General features: G+C 42.5%; 1 protein-coding gene across 1 annotated transcript in view; it reads left to right on the top strand.

Moving 5' to 3' along the window:
• PHLPP1 (PH domain and leucine rich repeat protein phosphatase 1) overlaps window positions 1-20,669 on the top strand; it is a 215,108-nt gene that overhangs the window by 175,142 nt on the left and 19,297 nt on the right. Inside the window, exons 11-12 of the mRNA XM_030336622.1 lie at window positions 7,452-7,652; window positions 11,161-11,323. Of these exons, the coding sequence (XP_030192482.1) occupies window positions 7,452-7,652; window positions 11,161-11,323 (364 nt within the window). The remainder of the gene's footprint in view (window positions 1-7,451; window positions 7,653-11,160; window positions 11,324-20,669) is intronic.

Below are 20,669 nucleotides of genomic sequence, written 5' to 3'. Positions count from 1 at the left end.
AGAAAATCATAAGAAAGAAAATACATGTATAGTACTGTATTACGTTTTTAAAAATCCATGTATGAGTGGATCCATGCCGTTCAAACCTGTGCTGTTCAGGGGTCAACTTTGCAACGCACAGCCTTTGGGCAACTGCAGACACATGGTTTTTGTTGTCATGAATACGGTGGGATTTGATCTCTTTCCCTGTGGAGAATTCTAAGTTATGTTACAACCTTGTGTCCTCTTTCATAAGGCTAACGAGACAAAACTTGGGTGCGGTTTTGTAATGAGAATCTACTTGTTCTCCTGGGCGTCTATACTGAATCTACAGAAACAGATAGATGGATTCAGATTTAGGAGTCTTTGAGTGAGATAAAATCATTTCTGGATCTGGCCAAGTCTGATGAGTTCATGGCTAATAGAGTAGGTAAACAGTGCTGGAACTCTCCAACAGATAATAGTGAGTCTTTATTCATTTTTGAGGATTTGATTTTAAAAGGACAGTTCTGGATATTTTTAATTCCCTAGAAGCAATCAGTGAGCAGTCCTTCAGTCTCCTTGGTGCTGGAGCAGACCTGCAAACATGTCGCTGAGCGGGAGCTCCCAAGTGTAGTCAAGGAGACTATGTTTTTGTGTTCAGAAAAGGATTTGAGTGGGACATCTGTAATGTAGATTCTTCCATCAGTGATTCTGCTTACTGGTGACTTTGTGATCCTGTGCGGCTCGCTCTGAATCTAGGTTTCTGCACATTGCGTATTCTGGACAGTTCCCAAACAGAATCTGTAGTTTGGAAGAGGAAGGATTGTGTGAACTGGAATATTTCTAGTAAAGCAACATGGAAAATTAGGAGCCACTGGAAGAGGACATTGCTGTCATGGAGAGTGTAGGCTGAGCTAACAGTGTAAGCTAAAGGCATTTAGGCAGAAATTCCCATAGACGGAATAGATGGGTCTATCCAGAGCCAGCTGCATTTTGGAAAATAGGAGCTGCTGTCAGGGGATTAACCAGCCTCTGTGCATCCTGGGAGGAGGGCAGGCCACATGAAATGTATTTCTGGCACAGGAACATCCTGGAGTAAAAGGCCAGGAGAATTACTAGGAGCAAGCATCCTCCTTTATTTTATGAGAGAAAAGCAAATGACCAAAAAAGGCTGAAATGAATTTTTTCAAGAAGACATATTTTAGTGCCTTTGTTTTCCAACCACCATAATAGCCACCTCTCCAGCATAGTGTGTTATTAGTCATGACTCTGAGTCAGAAAGAAAAGTTAAGAGTTTTGGTCCTCACAGGCAGATTGGCTTATGAAAGGGACAGTGTGAAGCTGCTGACTGCTGGTTTTGAACAGTGTTCTTGTGTTACTTGTTGGAAGACAAGAAACACAACATTTTATAATGATTCTCACCGAACTGTTTGCCACTTCTTAAAGAGTTAATACTTCTTCCCCTTTCCAATGTCTAAATAATGGAGGTTTTGTCTGTCTTAATTTTTTTTTAATTGACTGGGGCGTAATTTACATGCAGGAAAATGTGGAGATACTGTATATTTGGTTTGATGAGTTTGGGGGGAAGGAATAAACCAGAACTGACCGTTGCAGGAGGTCAGCCCAGAAAACACGAACTTCAAAATAGGAAAGTGGGTTTTTGAGAAAAGAATCTCTGTGACTGGCTTCTTGCAGGTGACTTCAGTTGTGCTTGGTTCTAGTTTGCACGGTCCAGGCCAACATCCTGCGGTCCTGGTACCTGCTGGGTGCCGCGGGGCATTGAAAGTGCCTGACGTCGGTGTTGCCCTCAAGGGGCTAACAGTCAGGTGCAGACTCTAAAACCACGGTTTGGCACGATAAACCATAATGAAAGGCGGGTTTTAGAGGGTAAGAGGGAGGGAACTGATACGGGTGGTTTCAATGGAAGCTCCTGGAGTGGAAGAACAAAACAGCCTGTGGCTGCCGTGCGATGCAGGGCTGTTTGGTAGCAATGAGACTTTGCTCCGATCCTTCTCTTCAGTTTGCTCCGTGATACAAATCTTACAAGTATGAGATGCTCCTTGTTTCTTTCTTCGTTTTGTGATAATAAATTACTCTTGCCAACTCTGTGTTTGGTTATATAACTGAGGAGAGGGCCTGGATACAGGTCATTGTAAGTTATAAGTGGTTTCGCTAGTGCTCTACGTAGAACCTGTGCCTGGAAGCTGTAAGAGAACTGTCAGAGAAGCCTGCGTCACTGGACACAGAGCCAAAGACTGAACTTTGACTCTCTTTCTTGTGAGTTTTTCTTTAGCTCTGAATCTTGTCTGCTAAAACCAATGTCATGGTTTTAATTACATGATATTGTCTGTTGAGTGTTACAGCTTTAGAGTGGTGTATATTCATCTTCTTCACCTGGTGGCGGGAGGGTGTCTGGTAACCAAATGAGAGAAGGGAATGTGCTTTAAATTAGGTGACTTTTTTTTAATGTTTATTTATTTTTGAGAGAGAGAGCGAGAGAGAGAGAGAGAGAGAGAGAGCGAGAGCGAGCTGGGGAGGGGCAGAGAGAGAGGGAGACACAGAATCGGAAACCAGCTCCCGGCACTGAGCGGTCAGCACAGAGCCTGATGTGGGACTGGAATTCACGAACTGTGAGATCATGACTTGAAGTTGGCTGCTTAGCCAACTGAGCCACCCAGGCGCCCCTAAATTAGGTGACTTTTAGTAATATCTCTCTCTTCCTCTGAAAACTGTAGAGCAATTTTATTAAAGTTCTTATAGCTTGAACCGGCAATGTTAGCTTATGAGTTTACTCTCCGTATGCCTCTTTGAGTTTTGTTTATTTTGACTTGCTTTTCACTGGCAGCTGTGTCGAAAACTGTAGACAGATGTGAGATGCTATGGACCTTGTGTTGCTGAGAAGCTGTGATTTTGTGTCTTATGATGAGGGCGGGATTTTGTTCTGTGGGGTGAACTGGCAGTATTCTAATCCAGATCTCACTGGCCAATATCTCCCAGCTTACCTCTTTTTGCTTAGAGTTGGAGATCCCCTTGATGGAAGCCCCCAGGAGAGTTTCAGATAATCAGTTTTTCATCAACAACTGGGCAGGGTGGGGTAGACAGTCCCCCTGGGTCACTGGAACGAGTGGAGGAGGGACCACCACCCTTCTGTTCCTGAAATCTTGGTGATGGCCACCTCCCCGTCCATCTCACACCTGAATACTCTTTTGATCACAGGAGAGCTGCTCCTGAATTCGGCTGGTCTAGTTAGCAAAGTCGCAGCTGACCCTTTAAAGGATAGTTGTAGATTCCTGCTGTGGTGGACATTAGGATCTGTTTTTATCCGTGGTTGGAGCAGTACAAGGTACTTTCAGGGGGGCAGTGGGGAGAGTGTATGTGCGGATGAAGTACATGGTAATTATTAAATACCCTGAGAGTATTAGTCACATTACAGACCATAAGTTTTAGTGACTCAGAACATGTGTAAATATCAAAGGGACTAAATGGGAACAGAGAATTTGGAGAGCGTGATCAATTGACCATGACAACTGGTGCCTTTTGGCAAAGACAGATATTTCTGGCATTTTTGAGAGCTAAGTTGCCTACACTATTTTGTTTAAGTGAAGGGAGCTAACTGGTGAAGTACTGGTGTTTTGAGAATAAAATTAAAGTGTTTCTCAAAGTGTGTCTTCAGAATGCCCTGGGTAACTTATTAAACATGCAGATTCCTGGCCCTTACCTCAGTTCTGTTGTCTCAGTGTGGCTGATCATCAGAATCCTTAATTCCACGGATTTTTGAAGCCTTAACCTGACTGACTTAATCAGTGTATCTGGGCATTGAATTCGAGAATCGTGTACCTTCTGATAGGAGGGTGCAACATCACTACTCTGTGTTTTTGCCAAAAACGTACCACCGTGTTGTAATGATAAAATATCAAACAAATGTAAATTGAGAGACCTTCTACAAAATAATTGTCTAGTACTTTCCAAAAATGTTAAAGTTGTTGAAGACAAATAAAACTGACTACAGGAGGCTAAGGAAGCACGATGACGAAATGCAAGGTGGAATCCCGGATTGGGTCCTGGACCAGGTGGAGGACGTCAGTGGGATAATGGATGAAGTTGGGCTTAGGTCTGTAGATGAACGGGTAGCATTGCATCACTGTTAATTATAATTGTACTTATTTTTAAAACTAATTCTTTTCGTGTTCTTGTCCAACAATTCTTTCATCTGTATACCTTTTGTTCCTTTACCTCGTAGCCTCGTGGCCTTTAGTGCCCAAGCCAGGCAGATTTCCCTACCTTTTGAAACAATAGTTCTGTTAGACTGCATGCGCTTTTTCTCCACTTGGAATCAGCACTGTTAGGTGGTATCGCCAGACAATAATTGTGGTTTGTTTTTCGAATTGAAGAGTGGAGTATGGCATTAATTTAGTGGGCTCCTCCCAGCACTTTAAGAAATTAAGTAGGATGGAAAATGTCACTGCAGGATAAAGTGAGACTAAGTAGTGATTGTTTCATGAAACTTTTAATTACACGTGTGTGTGCTGCATCTGTGTTGGGTGGTCACGTAAAATGTCCTTTGTACTCTCGGTTACTATCATGAAAGTTTGGAAGCCCTGTACGAGCTACCAACCTTATGAAGACGATGAAGTTGGTAAAAGTGTTATGTTGTGCAGACAGATGATAAGGAATTTAGAGGGTTACGCACTTCCTGGGACATTTGGGGGCCAGAAATCAAGTCTTTGTCTAAAAGTAGGAAAGTTGCTGGGCTCAGACTCAACCTTTTGGATTTTTAATAGAGTACAAGTCCCGGGCCGGATCTCCAAAAAAACATTGTTAAAGTGCAGGCAGCCTGGTGCACCTACAAATAGGGGAATCGGTTTCACCACCAAATCCCGTGCTTGGCTTCAGTGGCAGAACTTGGCTGTAAAATGTAAGGGTGTGCTGGAAATTGCTGAAAAACAAACAAAAACAAAACAGAGTATAGAACCTAGATGAGCCAGAGCAGATGGACAGAACGTGTCAGGGAGGAACAGAGCGACTGCTCAAGAAGCAGGAAGTGGATTTGTCTCTCCCTGCTGTTGTGGGCAGCCTTCCAGATGCTTTAGGGCAGAAGCCGTACATGACTTTTTTCTCCACAACTTCTGTACTTTCTGCTAAGAATGGTTTTTGAATCTGAGTTATCTTGAAGTGCTGTGTGCATTTGGTCGCCACACTGCCCGCAGGTGTCCTGCTCGACCTCCAGCATTTTTCACGAGGAGGGCCTATGAAAATGTCCTCAGAAAATGTGTTATTAGTACTGTTTTTTAACATTTGGAGAGACGTGTCAGGGAATTGCGGACTCTGAAGATTAATGAGGTCTGGGTTTTATTTCTGGCTCTGCCATTAATTACTTTTTAACAATTGCCAAGTAATTTGACTTTTCTCAGCTTGAGTTTCTGTCTTCTGTGAAATATGAGAGCCATCTCTGGGCTGATGGGAGCATCAAATGCAATAGAAAATAGGAAAGAGCTGTGGCCTCAGCATAGCACCTTACAAGTGAATGGAAGGCAGTCCTATGTTACTGCCTTTTCTCTCTTTAGCAGAAGAGGGTTGCCTGGTAATGAGGATCATAGGGATGAAACCTTTCTCGCCACACGAGACCGTGTTTTCTACAGTGATCACAAAAGCTACAAGGGAAGGAGCTTGAGGTTATCACATCATCTTGACTTGAGGCGAAACTCAGTGCTTTAGGAATTTTTGTAACAGGATGGGTATTGAATTGAGTTTTCCCAAGACCATTTAATCAAAAACTTTTTAGCCCGATTGTCTGCTCTCTGGCCGTTAGCTAACAAGGTGATTCAACCAGGCCCTTTCAGTTCAAATCAAATCCTTTGGAACCAGCCCATGTCGTTTTAACTTAGTTTCATTTCCTGGAGGGGTAGGATGTAAGGGGTTTTTTCCCCCTTACTTTCCCATAAAAGAGTATTTGGCTCCTTCACTGCAGCAAATTTCAACAAGATGAGAGGACGAATCTTTTTGGAAATCACCGTCTCCTCCTCATTCACATGGTGGGAGGGGTTTCAAAGCCCCTCTGACAGCCTTCTAGGTGAGCATTCACTAGTCTGTCTTTTTTCCTTTCCCAACAGTGTTCCCTCTTTTTTCTGGCCTGAAGACAGGTGAACATTCATGAATTCTCTCTTCCCTTGTGTCCATAACTGATATATTCCCTAGAGAGTTATATTTTAATGAGATTGTCATATAATTTAACCCCCCCAACCCCAGTCCATGATATTTTAGGGCAATGCATTTTTATTTTTTCTACTTCTATCCTGAAGAAATTCTTAACAGGGTATTTAAGTCAGGTGGTATAAATGGGACCTAACGAAACAGACTCGTAAAAATACTTTAAAGAACTATGGTGCTGAAATTGGTTTCCTTCCTAGTTCAAAACTAGTTTCAGAAACTGCATGAATGGCCTTTATTTTCTTCCGTGTGGCACACACGACTATAATTTCCCATGACTATTTATGGTCTGTACAGCCCTTTCTAGCTTCCCTTTTTTTTTTTTTTTTAAATGTCAACTGAATACGTGTTTCTTTAATGGAAAATGTTCTATTTTGGGGATACTGCTTTTCCTTAGACAAGTAGTGGAGTTGGCCAGTGTGTATAAGTATGTGGGGGGGGGGTTGCAAGATTGGGGAGTATTAGTGGATTGACAGCTTGGCATGACAGTCCTGGGGATGACTCCTGAATACAAAGCCTTCTTTTTATCCAGGATTAAAAACTGCTATACCTCATATTGCATATTCTTTTTTTTTTAAGGAAGATTTTCTTCTTTTTTCTTAACATATGGCAGAATAGTCCTGAATTGGATGCCGAAAGTTTCAAACCTAGGTGGTTTTGAAACAAGAGAAAGGTGGTTCATTAACAGGCTTTTCCAGGTGGGGAGGCAAGGCAGCTTTGACCTTGGTAACCACAGGGGAGAGTCCGACGGGCTGAACACTCGCCATGTTGCGGGGGCTACAGCTTGAGAGTGGATGGAGCACACGCCGCAGTCGCGAACACGCGTCTGCAAAACGCGGTTTGGGCATCACACTCACCGTGTGATTTAGTTGTATTGTGACCTCATGTCTGATTGTCCTGTTACCCTAAGGGCTCTTTTATTTAAAAGTAGGCAATTGTTTTTCTCTTCCTGAAGACAGAATATTAACTTTCCCATGCCACCTTCCCTTCCACTCCCTACCAGCTGTAGAATGAATGCCCTCCTCTCACCTTGGTGCTTCCGTAGACATTGATTTTTACCTTTCTGTGTCTAGCACGTATAGATAGTTACTGTGTTCGTCACAGAGCGTGGGGTCACGTATCCATATGCAGGCGAGGGAAGCCAGGGTTTGTTTTTAAATGCCTGCTTCTAAACCCAGTTTAGAACACGCCAGCTATCAGTCAGAAGATTTCCAGATGTGTCGCGGATTCTGGACCAGAGCTCTGGCTTATCAGTGGGATTTTGTTGCATTTTGTCCTTGTAGCCTGAGATTCCTGAACGCGTCTGCCAACAAACTGGAAACCCTTCCACCAGCCACTCCGTCGGAAGAGACGAGCAGCACCCTGCAGGAGTTGTATTTGACAAATAACAGCCTCACAGATAGATGTGTGCCCTTGTTGACAGGACACCCCCACCTAAAGGTCCTTCACGTGGCCTATAACCGACTTCAGAGTTTTCCAGCAAGGTAACCGAAGGTCACAAAGTGTTCTCCAGTGCATTTCCGAAAGTGGGTTCACAGGTGGAAAGGCAAAAGCTAAAGTGTTTATTTCCCAGATAAAGTAAAGCTGGTCCCTCCTGAGTTCACAGTTGTCTTTCATGTCAGCTGTGATTAACATTTCCCTAAAGGGAAGTGTGTTCGCTTTTCTCCTGTGAATGTATCCACGGACCCAGTCACTATGGCATTCTTAGGATTTTGAAATAAGGTATTGTTATTTCGTGGGCATGTTTTTTCTTTTGGTTCTTTTTAACCAAATTATTATTCTGTTTAATTAGCCTCATACGGTGTGTGGGAATTGGAACGTAAACCAGGAACCTGACGGTTCTTAACTAGCTACCGGTCTTTGTATTTGTGCTGTGGTATAAAAAGCCGCGGTGGCCTGTCTATGCGACCAGAGACACCATGTCATATTACAAATAACTTCTGGCTCTCAGAATATTCCATTTTTAATTCTGTTGTAATCTGAACTTGTAATTTGGGGGGGCAGTGGCACGGTGTCTAACTTGGGGTGAATCTACACACCCAGCCTGCCACGAAGGAAATACTCCACGTGCGTGTCACTGGCGTTTGTCCATCTCACAAGTTAGGACCTGGAACACACACACGCCCAGCACAGAGGCGACCGCTAGCCCCTTCTGGTATTCCGCTAGCTCCAGCTGAGCACCGGGCAGAGCAAGAAATAGTGGCACGGCTTCCCTCTGCCGCCCTCAAGGCTACGAGCCTATCGAAACCTCACTAAGTGATGAAGGCCAAATATGCATGGACTTAAAGCATTGCTCTGGGGTTTTTTTGTTGTTCTTGTACATATTTATTTCTGTATTGTTTCCTCTCGTTTGATATTAATGATTAAACCTTCTTTTTTCTTCTATGTACTTTACTTCTGTGTACTTTTTTTTTTTTTTTTTTTACTTCCATGTACTTTTACTGTGTACATAGTATTTTACTGTGGAATGAGGAGATGATATTTTTGGAAGAAAACATGCCAATCACCTAACAATAATATCTCTGAAAGGACTCCTCATCCTATTTGAGAGGCAAATAAGCCCTGAAGGAGAAACTACCACTAACTCAGATTTTGATAGCAGCCTCCAGTGACCCATGCCAGTTGTAATCACCCTACATACAGAGAATTTTTTATGTACCTCATAAAAATGCATTTTGCTACAATTTCTGTCTCCCTATGGACTGTGATATAGCACAGGTGCCCCCTAAAGACCCCAAGTTCCTCAAGAGTCAGGACTGTGATTTGTCACCTTCAGTCCCGTGTATATATGCGGTCTGGTCTGGGGCAGACACTCCATAAATGGTTTCCCAAACTAAAGAACAGGCTCCAATGGTCTAGTCCATTGGTCACCTTCTTTGTAAGTGGAGGAATGGAAACTTGTTTAAGTTCTTTCTTGGGCCCGATTTCTATACTTTTGGTCATTTTCCATGCCCCATTACTCATGGATTTCTCCATATTTCTTTCCAAATATGATAACAGCATATTCAAGTAATAGTCTCACAAATTCAGGCAGTCGGAGCTCAATCCCTTCACAGTCTGTGTACACAGTGTTGTTTGTAGCATATCCTGATTCCTGTTCCGGATATTAAAAGACCTGATGTCATAAAATGAAAACTTAGTTCTTACTGTATCTTTGGAATATATTAATTTTCAAGATAAATAAGATAAATTTTATATTTGAGAGATGACAGAAGGAAAAGTAAATAAAAGGATTTCTTGCTAAATTTTTTTTGAAGGCTTATTATGACAAATGAAACCATAACAAACAGAGGAGATACCAACAATTGTAAACTACATGATTCAAAGTTTGAGTTATACTTACTGGAAATCCTGCAGTTTTTGGAGCCCAGCATCACCAATAGTAGAGAAAGGGTCAGAGGAGTGGTAGATGCTGTTACAGGATTATAGAGGTGCATGGTTTTTTCCCTCCACATTTGCAGAAAAGGCAAGAAACCCTAACAAATTTTCTTTATTTGGTTACTGTAATTATTGGTTAATATTACTAAGATCAACTATAGATTAAGACTGAACAATAAAAGACATTCTTTTAACCGTTGTGTTTTTTTTTTTGTTTTTTTTTTTTAATGTTCATTTATTTCGAGACAGAGGGAAGGGCAGAGAGATAGGAGAGAGAGAATCCCAATGGGCTCTGCTGTGTTAGCACAGAGCCCAGCATGGGGCTTGAGCTCACAAACTGCAAGATCATGACCTGAGCTGAAATCAGGACTTGGACGCCACCACAATAAAAGACATTCTTAAACAAAAGTGTTCAATATATTAGGATGTGTTATTAAAGTAAGGTTAGCAAGAGTCCTCCTTGGCAGATATTTAACAGGAGGTGAAAGGAATTTCTTTTGGGCACGGTTTGAATTTGGGCCCTGCCAGGTCCAGAGATGGTCCAGATGGTACTCCCACCATCTTGTCATCACAAATGATGTCACAGGAATCTGGGGAGTGGGGTTTTGGGGAAAGCATGTCTTCATATGAGCAAACGCCCTGGGCTACGCTGCCTCCCCTGACCTTTCAGAGCCAATACAAAGACAAGTCTTTCTCTCAAACTGAGCTTTTTTTTTTTTTTTTTTTTTTTAACATTTATTGTTGAGAGACAGGGAGACACAGACTGTGAGCAGGGAAGGTGCAGAGAGAGAGGGAGACACAGAATCTGAAGCAAGTTCCAGGCTCTGGGCTGTCAGCACAGAGCCCGATGTGGGGCTTGAACTCATGAACTGTGAGACCATGACCTGAGCTGAAGTCAGATGCTTAACCCACTGAGCCACCCATGTGCCCCTCAAACTGAGCTTTTTTTAAAGCACTTCCAGTGGATTAATGCTAACTTACCCACTTGAGTAGGATTTTTATTGGCGTTGAGACTAAGCTACATAGCAAAGCGATTGTTGCCAGGATAACTTAATTCACACACAGAGTTTTAAGAGGAAAGAGACATCCATTTTTCTTTTTTTGCTAATTTGAACAGTTGAAGCTAATAGTTTTTGTTTTATACTAGGAAAGGAGGTGTTAAACTACTTTGATACTCAAAACCAGTAGTGAAAATGGTCTTAAGATTTTTTTATTTTTTATTTTTTTAGGGAGAAAGAGAGAACAAGCAGGGGAGGGGCAGAGAGACAGGGAGAGAGAATCCCAAGCAGGCTCCGTGCTGTCAGTGCAGAGCCTGACACGGGGCCTGATCTCACAACCATGAGATCGTGACTTGAGCCAAAATCAAGATGGAGACATTTAACTGACCGAGCCACCCAGGCGCCCGGGTCTTGTTTGTTAAAATGATGATTACAAGTGAATCTTTTATTTTTTAATTCCAGTATAGTTAACACACAGTTATATTATACAGTGAATCTTTAAAGAATCTTTAGGTTCATAGTAAATTCCCTTTTTATTCTTGTTATGTATTATTATTTTTTAATTGCCTTGTGATTATTTTACGACCTGCTCCCCCTTGGATTTTCCTTTCTTTAGTAAAATGGCAAAACTGGAGGAACTTGAAGAAATTGATGTCAGTGGGAATAAACTGAAAGCCATCCCGACCACTGTCATGAATTGCAGGCGTATGCACACCGTGATTGCACATTCTAATTGCATTGAAGTCTTTCCTGAAGTGATGCAGCTCCCAGAAATCAAGGTATGTGGTCTGACTCCGTAGCCTCCAAGATGCAGGTCACAGGAGAGAATTGCTTTCTCTAATTCATCAGTTCAGGATGTCTGCACCTTTGTTGGATTGAAGACTCTCGGTTGACGTTGCCCCATCTTTTCCAACCACTGGGCTACGCTGCCTTGTCAGCAGAGGGAAAAACCAACAGCGATAAATAAAAAACACAGGATCAGGAGTTGGGAAAGTGATACTCTGGGCTCTGTCCATAACTAGCTGTGTGAATTGAGGCTAACCATATAGTCACCTAACTCTTTCCCATCTAACGATACTTGTCCTCCTTATTTCCAGGGTGGTTATGAGGCTCAAAGAGTAGGTCGCTCAAATGCCTGACAGCAGTTTGAGAAAGTTAACAAACTGCGTGCTCCTCCCCCAGACTCACACGATTAAATCGTATCCACCAGCACAGCACCCAGTTAGTACTAATTCCCTTGATAGATCCAGCATCGTTCCCATCCCCAAACATTCATTTCAATTTAATGAAACTCGCAGAAGAGCTGTTATTCCCATCTGATGTGAGGTGCTGAAAAGCAAAGGGATTTGTGTCCATGAAGACCGTAAATTGGCGGCAGAAACAGTATGCAGTTCGTGACTTCTGCCTCAGGGTAGATCATAGGATGAAACCAGCCTGCCAGAATGAAAGCCGCGTAACAACTTCTTGTTCATGATTTTTGGTGCAAAAGTAAGAAGTTATTTACATATCATGTGCTTTTTCATTTGTATCTTAGCGTTTCTGATCGTCAGTTTTGTGCTTAGTAAGAAATAACTCCGTGGTTATAGACTTGGAGCACATTTTAATCTCCTAAAAAGGAACCGAAGTCATCTTTCTTGGCCACCCTCCAGGCACTTGCTGTTGTGATCTTTATGTATCAGATTTAAGAAATTATGTAGACGTTTGAAGACACTTTGTTTATTTTTGAGAGAGAGAGACAGAAAGCAGGGGAGAGGCGGAGAGAGAGAGGGAGACACAGAATCCGAAGCAGGCTCTGGGCTCTGAGCTCTCAGCACAGAGCCTGACGTGGAGCTCGAACTCATGAACCGTGAGACCATGACCTGAGCTGAAGTCAGACGCTCAACCGACCGAGCCACCCAGGCGCCCCACTGAAGACACTTTAAGTAGCATGCGTAATCTTTCACTACAGTGGTTTTTATCCATTTACATGGTTGAGGTATATACAAGTCATTTTCTAAGTATGTGCATGCTTTGGGCCGTGATGTATTTTACCTAGAGCACACTATCACTTCATACATCACTGGCATTTTAGAACATTGGTTGTAAGCTCACAGACATAGTTTACTTCTGCTTTCCATATAGTACCTTTCACAAGGGTGAAGAGGCAGGGCTCTGAAAGGAAACAGACCTGGAATTTTATTCCAGCTAAAAGTTCCTTAACTGCTTCATTTCCTCATATGTAAACCGAGGGAAGACTAGTCCTTCCTTTACAGTATTGCTGTGAGGATGAGTGAAATACTCCGTGTGAACATTTGGAATAGGAGTGGCACACAGGAAGAACTCTGTAATGTTAGCTATAATTAATACACTCCTGATGTGGTTCAGCTGTGATTATATGCAGCAGCTATTCTGGCTGATGACCATCAAAATCTGGAAATTTGTTACGTAAACAAATACTTCTTTGCCTCCAGCACTGGCACGAGGTTGACAGCTAAGCTTCCCAGGGCTCCTGTCCTGCCCATTACTGGACACGGGGGCTGTGCTAGGACAGGGACCTATTAAACTGGTCTCTGTGCACCGTGCCCGGTGGGGCACCAGCTCGAGAAGGGAAGAGTCGCAAGAACAACCTCCCATTTGCTGGTCTTACTTTCTGCACCTGTCTTGTAGTGTTTTCTTACTCGAAATTGTAGATTAGGCTTTTTTTTTTCCCCCAAGTATCTGGTTTAAAGTACAGATACAGATAGACATTTAAACTTCTCAGGCTTTAACTAGATTTTGCAAAATCTGACTCTTCTTCTGTGAAACCGAATCCTCTCCAAGACCCTTGCTTGCCTTCCTGGATTCTAAAGTCGGTCGGTGCCTTGTAAATCTGTTTAACGCCTTCCCCTGTTGCCTTCGCTCTGTGTTTGACTTTATCGCTCCTTTAAAGGTTTTACTTCTGGTATTGCTTTTTTAATGGTTTTCTTTCTTTTGTTCTTTGATTTTTCTTTTTATCCCGGCTACTATATCTTAGCGTTCTCCGTATGTTAACAACATCCGGTCTTTACCACGCAGCGCTTCCATTACCAGCAGATAGAGGTTTTGTTGTCGGGGTTTGCTCTGGGATGGGAGTGGCGGTGGGCACCATCTCGCATCCTTTATGTATAGAAGTATCCGTTTTGCAGCCCTGGGCAGCTAGTGTCGAAAAAGTAGTAGATCTGTTGTTTTAGAACTCGAGCTGAAATGTCATTGTCTCACATGAGAATATTTTAAATACCTGTGTAAGCAGGTACACACATTTAAACCCAGAAAATTCTTGGTAAAAAGAGTTGCTGCATCTCAAGTGATAAAACACCTGTGCGCCTCTTCACCGCGAACTGCGCTCTAAATTAGCATGTTTTTAATGTAAAAGAGATAATTTTTATCCTCAGTTGAAACACTCGGCCTATACTAAAATTTCATTGTTGAGTTAATAACCCTAGATTATATTCCTATTGCTTCTTGAAAGTAAAGTGCCATAATTATAAAGTGTATCATAAATTAAGATCCTTGCAGTTATAAAACCTGAGCAGGTAACATGATTTAAAGAGGGACAGGCCCTGGTATATTTAACTAGCTTGTTCTCTCCATACAGTCTCATCTTGTAAGACGTTAAAGGAAAGTGCTTATTCACAGCTTTGTTACTGAAGCTTCAAAGCCAATTACTACTTAAAAGGGTAAATAAGTTCCCCTACTAAAATATATATGCTAAAATATATTTTTTTTCAACTTGAGGAACTAAGCCACTATTCTTGTACCCCTAAAACAGGCTGTATGCACCCTCCTCTAATCTTGGATAAAATTTAGGTCTGGCCTCTTCTCATGTTGGTACATTCAGTGACATCTGCTCATCCTCCAGCATCAATTTCTGTACTTGGGCAGGAAGGTCATATAAGTTGGTAGTAGGAAAAAGTATCCTTTCAGAATTTTCCAGTGAGCCCACGTGGACCCAGTGCCAGAGCACTTTTGTTCCTTGGTTTTATTGTCTTCCCCTTTGTTTATCTCTTTCAAATTAGTCTTCCCTACCTCCAGTCCTGTATTCCTGGAGTAGGTTGTGTTCTATTCTGGTTCTAAAATAGACAGGCTTTGTCTGGATGTAGATCAGCTCTCCGTGGGCTAGACAGGAAAACATGATCCCAGAGTCACCACATAAGCCAGCCTCTGCTTGCTTAGTCCTAGGCCGAAGTCTGCACTTGGGCTACTGGTGGCTGATGAATCCAAAAAGCAAAAGTGACCATGAATACAGCACTCAGTTCCCCAAGCTCTTAGTTGAGTAACCTCCAGTTGTTGATTTATTCTAACCCTTTTTGCAGTGTGGTTTGAGTAGATAAAACAAACAGGTGATACATATGGTGAGTGAAATTTGTAGTGTAAACACCATGTCAACGATTTCTTTTTTAAATTTGACATGTTCCTGTGGCATCTTGATTTTAATTACTGGGCGAACAGTGTCTTTTAAAATGTTTGAAATTTTCTGCAGATTATTTCCATGCTGTACTCTGCAGTAATAAGCTACTTGGATAAGTTGAGTGAACTCATCTCTAGGATCTGTGTTCTTTTCACGGGGAAATGCAGCATGAAGTATCTTTAATATGCTACACTCTTGAGAACACTGATTACAGGAAGCTGAATATCCCTTGGAATCAAACTCTGTTTGCTGTTGTTTGTAAGGTGAGGTGAGAGAGAGAGAGAGAGAGAGAGAGAGAGAGAGAGAGAACCGGTTCTGTGATAAAGACACAAAGAACATGGGGAACTGTTGGGTCAAATGGATGAAAGAAAAGGGATTAATTCTTCGGAAAGTAGGATAATGCAAATGAAGACAGATCAGGGACCAGTTCGGTGTCAGCCGGGTAGAGTAGCTGACCTCGAAGACTTTAAAGGTCATGGAGGCATTTGTCCTGTGTATCTAAAAACCAGAAACTGGGAGCAGTCGTCACTAGGGTTCTAGAATCTGGGTCAGTAATAATTATGTAGGGGATCTTCTGACGTGCCAGGAATCTTGTGTCCATTTCTGTGTGGGGCAGGGCTCCTGACAAGGGCAAAGGAAAGGAATGACGCAGCGTCTATAGACCACGGGTGGCCGTTCGTGCCACTCTTCTCCCTGCCTCACTCGTGACAGAACAGCAGGAAGCCAGGACTGCATATGCTCTTTCAAAATTGGAGTAACGAATTAAGTCAGACTAGTTTGTTTGATGGTTTTTAAACTCTAGTTGAAACAGTTATTTCGGCAGATCCTTTTAACTTCAGAGCCATGTCCTTTCCACCAAACGCCGCGTGCATCGTATGCGGTGGGGCATGGATACATGCAGATGAACGAAAGGAGCGCGCGTGGCTGAGTCCTCAGGAAGTAGGCAGTGACGTGGTCACCGTCATGTTCTTCAAAGTCTTCTGCCCCTAAGGCTGAAGAGAAGTGAGCTGATAGGCCCAGAAGTCTGGGGTGTGGCCTGAAATCACAAGCAAATTTCTCTCAAGTCTCCTCTGCAATCTAAAATCACACCCTCATTTTGCATTCTACTTTTTACCATTTCTGTTAGTTTTCGTGTAAACATAAAGGCCCTTTCTGTCCATAATCTTTGAGTAAAACTGAAGCCCACAGAAGCATGGGCCAGGTGCCCTGTAACTTTGTGATATACCTACCACTGCATCCTTCCAAAGGCACACACAACCAATTTTAAGAAGTAGTGATAGAAAGGAATTGCTCAGTTTATATAAAGAATGCATTTTCTTTCTTTCTTTTTTTTTTTTTAATTTATTTTTGGGGGAGAGCGCAAGTCGAAGAAGGGCAGAGAAAGGGAGACAGAGGATCTGAAGCGGGCTCTGCACTGATAGCAGCGAGCCCAGTGTGGGGCTCAGACTCACCGCAAGATCATGACCTGAGCCGAAGTCAGACGCTCAACCGACTGAGCCACCCAGGTGCCCCTAAAGGATGCATTTTCTTAAAGCCAAAGTTTGCAAATAATTTAGTTTCAGTGTTTAAGGGAATTCATGTTTGGGGAAATGGAATACTATTTGGTGGAATGAGGATTTTTTAAAAGAAATTTTTACCCTGATTGTCATTTTTATCAAATTATTGCCAATAAAGGTGTTCTAAATCTAAAATCCAGTTGAGAAAAATCACGGTATATGTAAATATAGAGAAGGAAGACTTATACAAGATTAAAGGTCTTCTCTTGCAACTCCTTAAAAGGTGCAGAGGTTTAAACAATATACATTTCTGAATAATTACAGATACAATCTTATATAGAAAAATAATTTTACTTTTTTTTTCACATTTGTTTCACATTTGTCTCTCTATTGAGAGAGAGAGAGAGAGAGAGAGAGACACAGAGCGTGAGCAGGGAAGGGGCAGAGAGAGGGGGAGACACAGAATCTGAAGCAGGCTCCAGGCTCTGAGCTGTCCGCACAGAGCCCGACGCGGGGCTTGAACTCACAAACCACGAGATCATGACCTGAGCCGAAGTCAGACACTCAACCGACTGAGCCACCCAGGCGCCCCTATATAGAAAAATAGAACTCCAGCTTTGGGTTTGGAGTCTGAGTATCTTTGACAGGTTCTGACTGGCTCATTTAGTTAACAAGTTCACTTAGATATATGAACGTCCTACAGTAATGACCACTTAGTCTATACAACATCAGGAATAAATATAGTTTAAGTGTTGCAAGAGAATCTGGCTACAAGTTACACAGTGAGAAATAATACACGTGTATATTTATTTTACTATTAAGCTAAAAGGCTGTGTCTCCTAACTGAAAGAGAGGGAGGTAGTAGAGACCACTTCTACCTGAGACACAGTCTCTAGCTTACCATCTGGTCCCTGCCTGCCTCTCCGCCATCCCCGGCCACGCCAGTCACTCGTGGGTCGTGTCCTGGTAAGCCGTGTGCTATTCTCTCTCCCTGGATGCCCTCCTGTTTTCTCTGCCTCGTTATCTTCGATTCTTCACAAAAATCCCCTCCCGGAAGGCCCTCTCGGAAGCCTTAACCTGTCACACCCGTGCACACTTGTACCTATTACTGATTCGCAGCCGGAGGGAGAATCACTTCCCACTCTGGCCTGGGAATTCCCCAGGGTGGGGACTGTGATGCCGTCTCTGTAGATCTCTGACGTCTGGCTTATTGTCTGCCACCAGGTAGGTGCTAAATCAAGGCTCTTTTGGATGAACACTTGCATTTATTTGCTTCTTAGGAATTCGTAATGAAAATTAGTGAACCTGTTGGGAGGAAAATCACAGTGTATGTAAATACAGAGAGGGAAGGCTTCATAAAAGATGAAAGGTCTTCTGCAACTCCCTAAAAGGTGGGGCGGTTTAAACAATATACATTTCTGAACAATTACAGAAATAATTACATCAGCAGCTTTTCCCGCCGTGAGGGCACGGGAGTGCAAAGGTGACTGGGAGTGCCCCTTTGCGCACTGGAGGGCCGCGTGGCTGCGCTGGTGGCCTGGCTGTGGTCTGAAGACTGAAGCAAGCGGTTGCAGAATCGCTCAGGGTTAGCAGGTGACTCTGCTGTTTCCGGGCAGTCCAGGCGATTCCTGGGGGGATAATAGGTAATAAGCTGCTGTGAAAAGTGATACGCCCGTGTCTTTGGTAAGGTTTTGTGAGGAAAACATAATAAAGATATCAGAGCTTTGGTGATAATTATACTTAAATGTCAGATCAGTTCTCTTTAAGATGAACTGATTATTTTCCTGTGCTCTTAGCTAAACGTATTAGCGGCCCTTTCCCTCTAAATCTTGAGTTCCTCCAACTATGAGTTATCTCACTTTTTCCAAGGGTTGGATAATTCTGTTTTGAGTATTCTTACCAGAATTTTGTATTATAGCCAAGTAGTTTTTGTAAGCTATGTCCTAAAATAGGCCTGAAAGAGGGAAAGGTAACTTTGTAGACTGATTTAACATTCTATTTAATAATGTATTTTCGAGAAAATTTTAATGCATTAAACAATAGAGAAACATACATTAAACGTCATGGAATACGCAAGTACTATTTTTTTTCTCCAGTCTCACCCCCAAATTTTCTGTTTTCCTAGTGGTAGCCATTACAACCACTCAGTCAACAAGTGTTTGTTGAAGACTATTAAAAGAATAAGGAATAGAGCTTGTAAGTAGAGCACTGACTGTTTATGTTAATGCCAGTAGGTCAGCGCTGGGAACCAACACCCTGTAATTTTCATGATCAAACCTCCTCCAATGTATAGAACTATGAAAGGGTATTTCTCTCCTTATCTGCCATTATGCTATTTACTCCAGACTGAACTTAATCTCAGCACGCGTATCTCCGTTTCCATCCTAGCGGATTGAATTACTGGAGGATCTTCTCGGAAGACTCGTTCATTTCTTTGTTCAACAAATAATTGTCTACTAATTCCCAGGCATTTGTGGGCATCTGTTCTTTGTGCTGCACTAAGGACATGGGGGAGAAGCCACCGGCCCTGTTCTCTAGGAGCTCGTAGTCTAATGGGAGGAATAAATAAGCGGAAACTTTGAACGAGGGGTCCTAGTGGAATTGACGTTGAGTTGAGACTGACAAGAATGAGGCAGATTGTGCCAGGTAAGGGGCGAGGAAAGCCTGAAGAGTCCCGGTCACAGCAGTATGTGCAGAGCACAAGTGAGAACATGACACACGCGGGAACTGGAATTAACTGTGACACCGCTGAATATAGAGTGCAGGGAAGCAGGTGCTGAAAGGTGGAGATGAAGGGCCTTATTTGACATGCTGAGGAGTCTGGTGGCAGATTGGAAGGCAGTAGGGAGCGACTGAAAGACAAGCCCGAGTGTGATCAGATGGGATTAAGCACATCACAGTCCCCCTGACAGCCCTGTGGGGAGTGGGCCGGAGGGAGATGAGACAAGAGCAAAGTCAGGACCCCCGCGGTCCCAGACCTCCCTGTAGAGGCGACAACACTGTGGGACAGGGCACAGGAACTGGCTGCAGTGAATTAAGGGCCTTGGGGGGAGGGGCAGGGGGGAGAGACAGAGGGACGTGATGGTGGTAAGCACCACTTCTAAGAGGATTATTTATAAAGACAACGCCAACATTGTCTTCATAAATAAACACCCTACTGAACTCATTTTATAATTTGGTAATTTAAAGAACGAGCAATTTTACACCAGCAGAGCTATGAGTGTTTAAATCATTAGGTGAAATTAGAAAACGATGCCTATCAATTTCATAAAATTCCATAATGTTCTGAGATGTCTACAGTCTTTCCCCATAGTTCATGCTCTGACCGTGTTTTTGTTTCTGTCAACCACCCGTTCTAAGTTACGCACACCGGCCAGTCCTGAAGCTTGTGTTTCATCACTGCCCAGCACATCGCACTGGCAGCATTTGCCTTCTCTGTGCTGATGTACACGGACTACCCTGATGGAACAGCCCGTCTTTAGTATTCTCAGTATTAGCGGTTTTTCATTACAGTCCAGTTGACTATTGATGCAACCATTATTTATAAACAGAAAAACAAAACAAAAAGATGACCACCTCCCTATTGATGTTTAGGCTCAATGAATATATGTCTTCTGCCATTAAAGGTGCTAGGAGTCCAGATATGGAATAAGTGATGAAATTGTATCTACATTTATGTTTTTTAAAATTTTTTGTTTATATTAATAAGAAAAATTGGATACTAACACTGGTTATGTTAGGGCGCTACATATAAAGGCAAGTTTTCTAAGCTTTTCCACTTGTCCAACTTTTTATAAAGTGGTTACAACACTCTCATAATACAAAGTAATTAAAATTACAGTATAATTTTATATCATTGCTACTGCTTGAGAGCAAGGATATAAAACAATTTGTGTGGAAACATTGCATTATTTGAAGTCAGTTGAGAATATTTTTCTCCAGAAATATAGGTGTTCATTCGGTCTCTGTCCCTCCCCAATCCATAACAGATTTAAGTTAAAATTTTTTCCAAAAAAGATGATTTTGTCTGCTTTAAAGATTCTGAAATTCTTGGATACAATTTGCCTTTCAAACCATCTTAAGATTTTTAACAGGCTCTTGAGGCATTTTCTGAAATCATAAGAAGGTGCAGCCTCAAGCCGGATAATTGAATTCTTCCTACCCCTTTCTGCCAAATAGTGGATTACATGTTCTTTTATCCGGAAAAATTGCCAGTTACTCCTT

Source organism: Lynx canadensis, chromosome D3 (assembly GCF_007474595.2).
Source record: "Lynx canadensis isolate LIC74 chromosome D3, mLynCan4.pri.v2, whole genome shotgun sequence".
Taxonomy (NCBI): Eukaryota; Metazoa; Chordata; class Mammalia; order Carnivora; family Felidae; genus Lynx; species Lynx canadensis.
The sequence above is the reverse complement of the archived record's forward strand: the minus strand, read 5'-3'. Positions and strand labels throughout refer to the sequence as shown.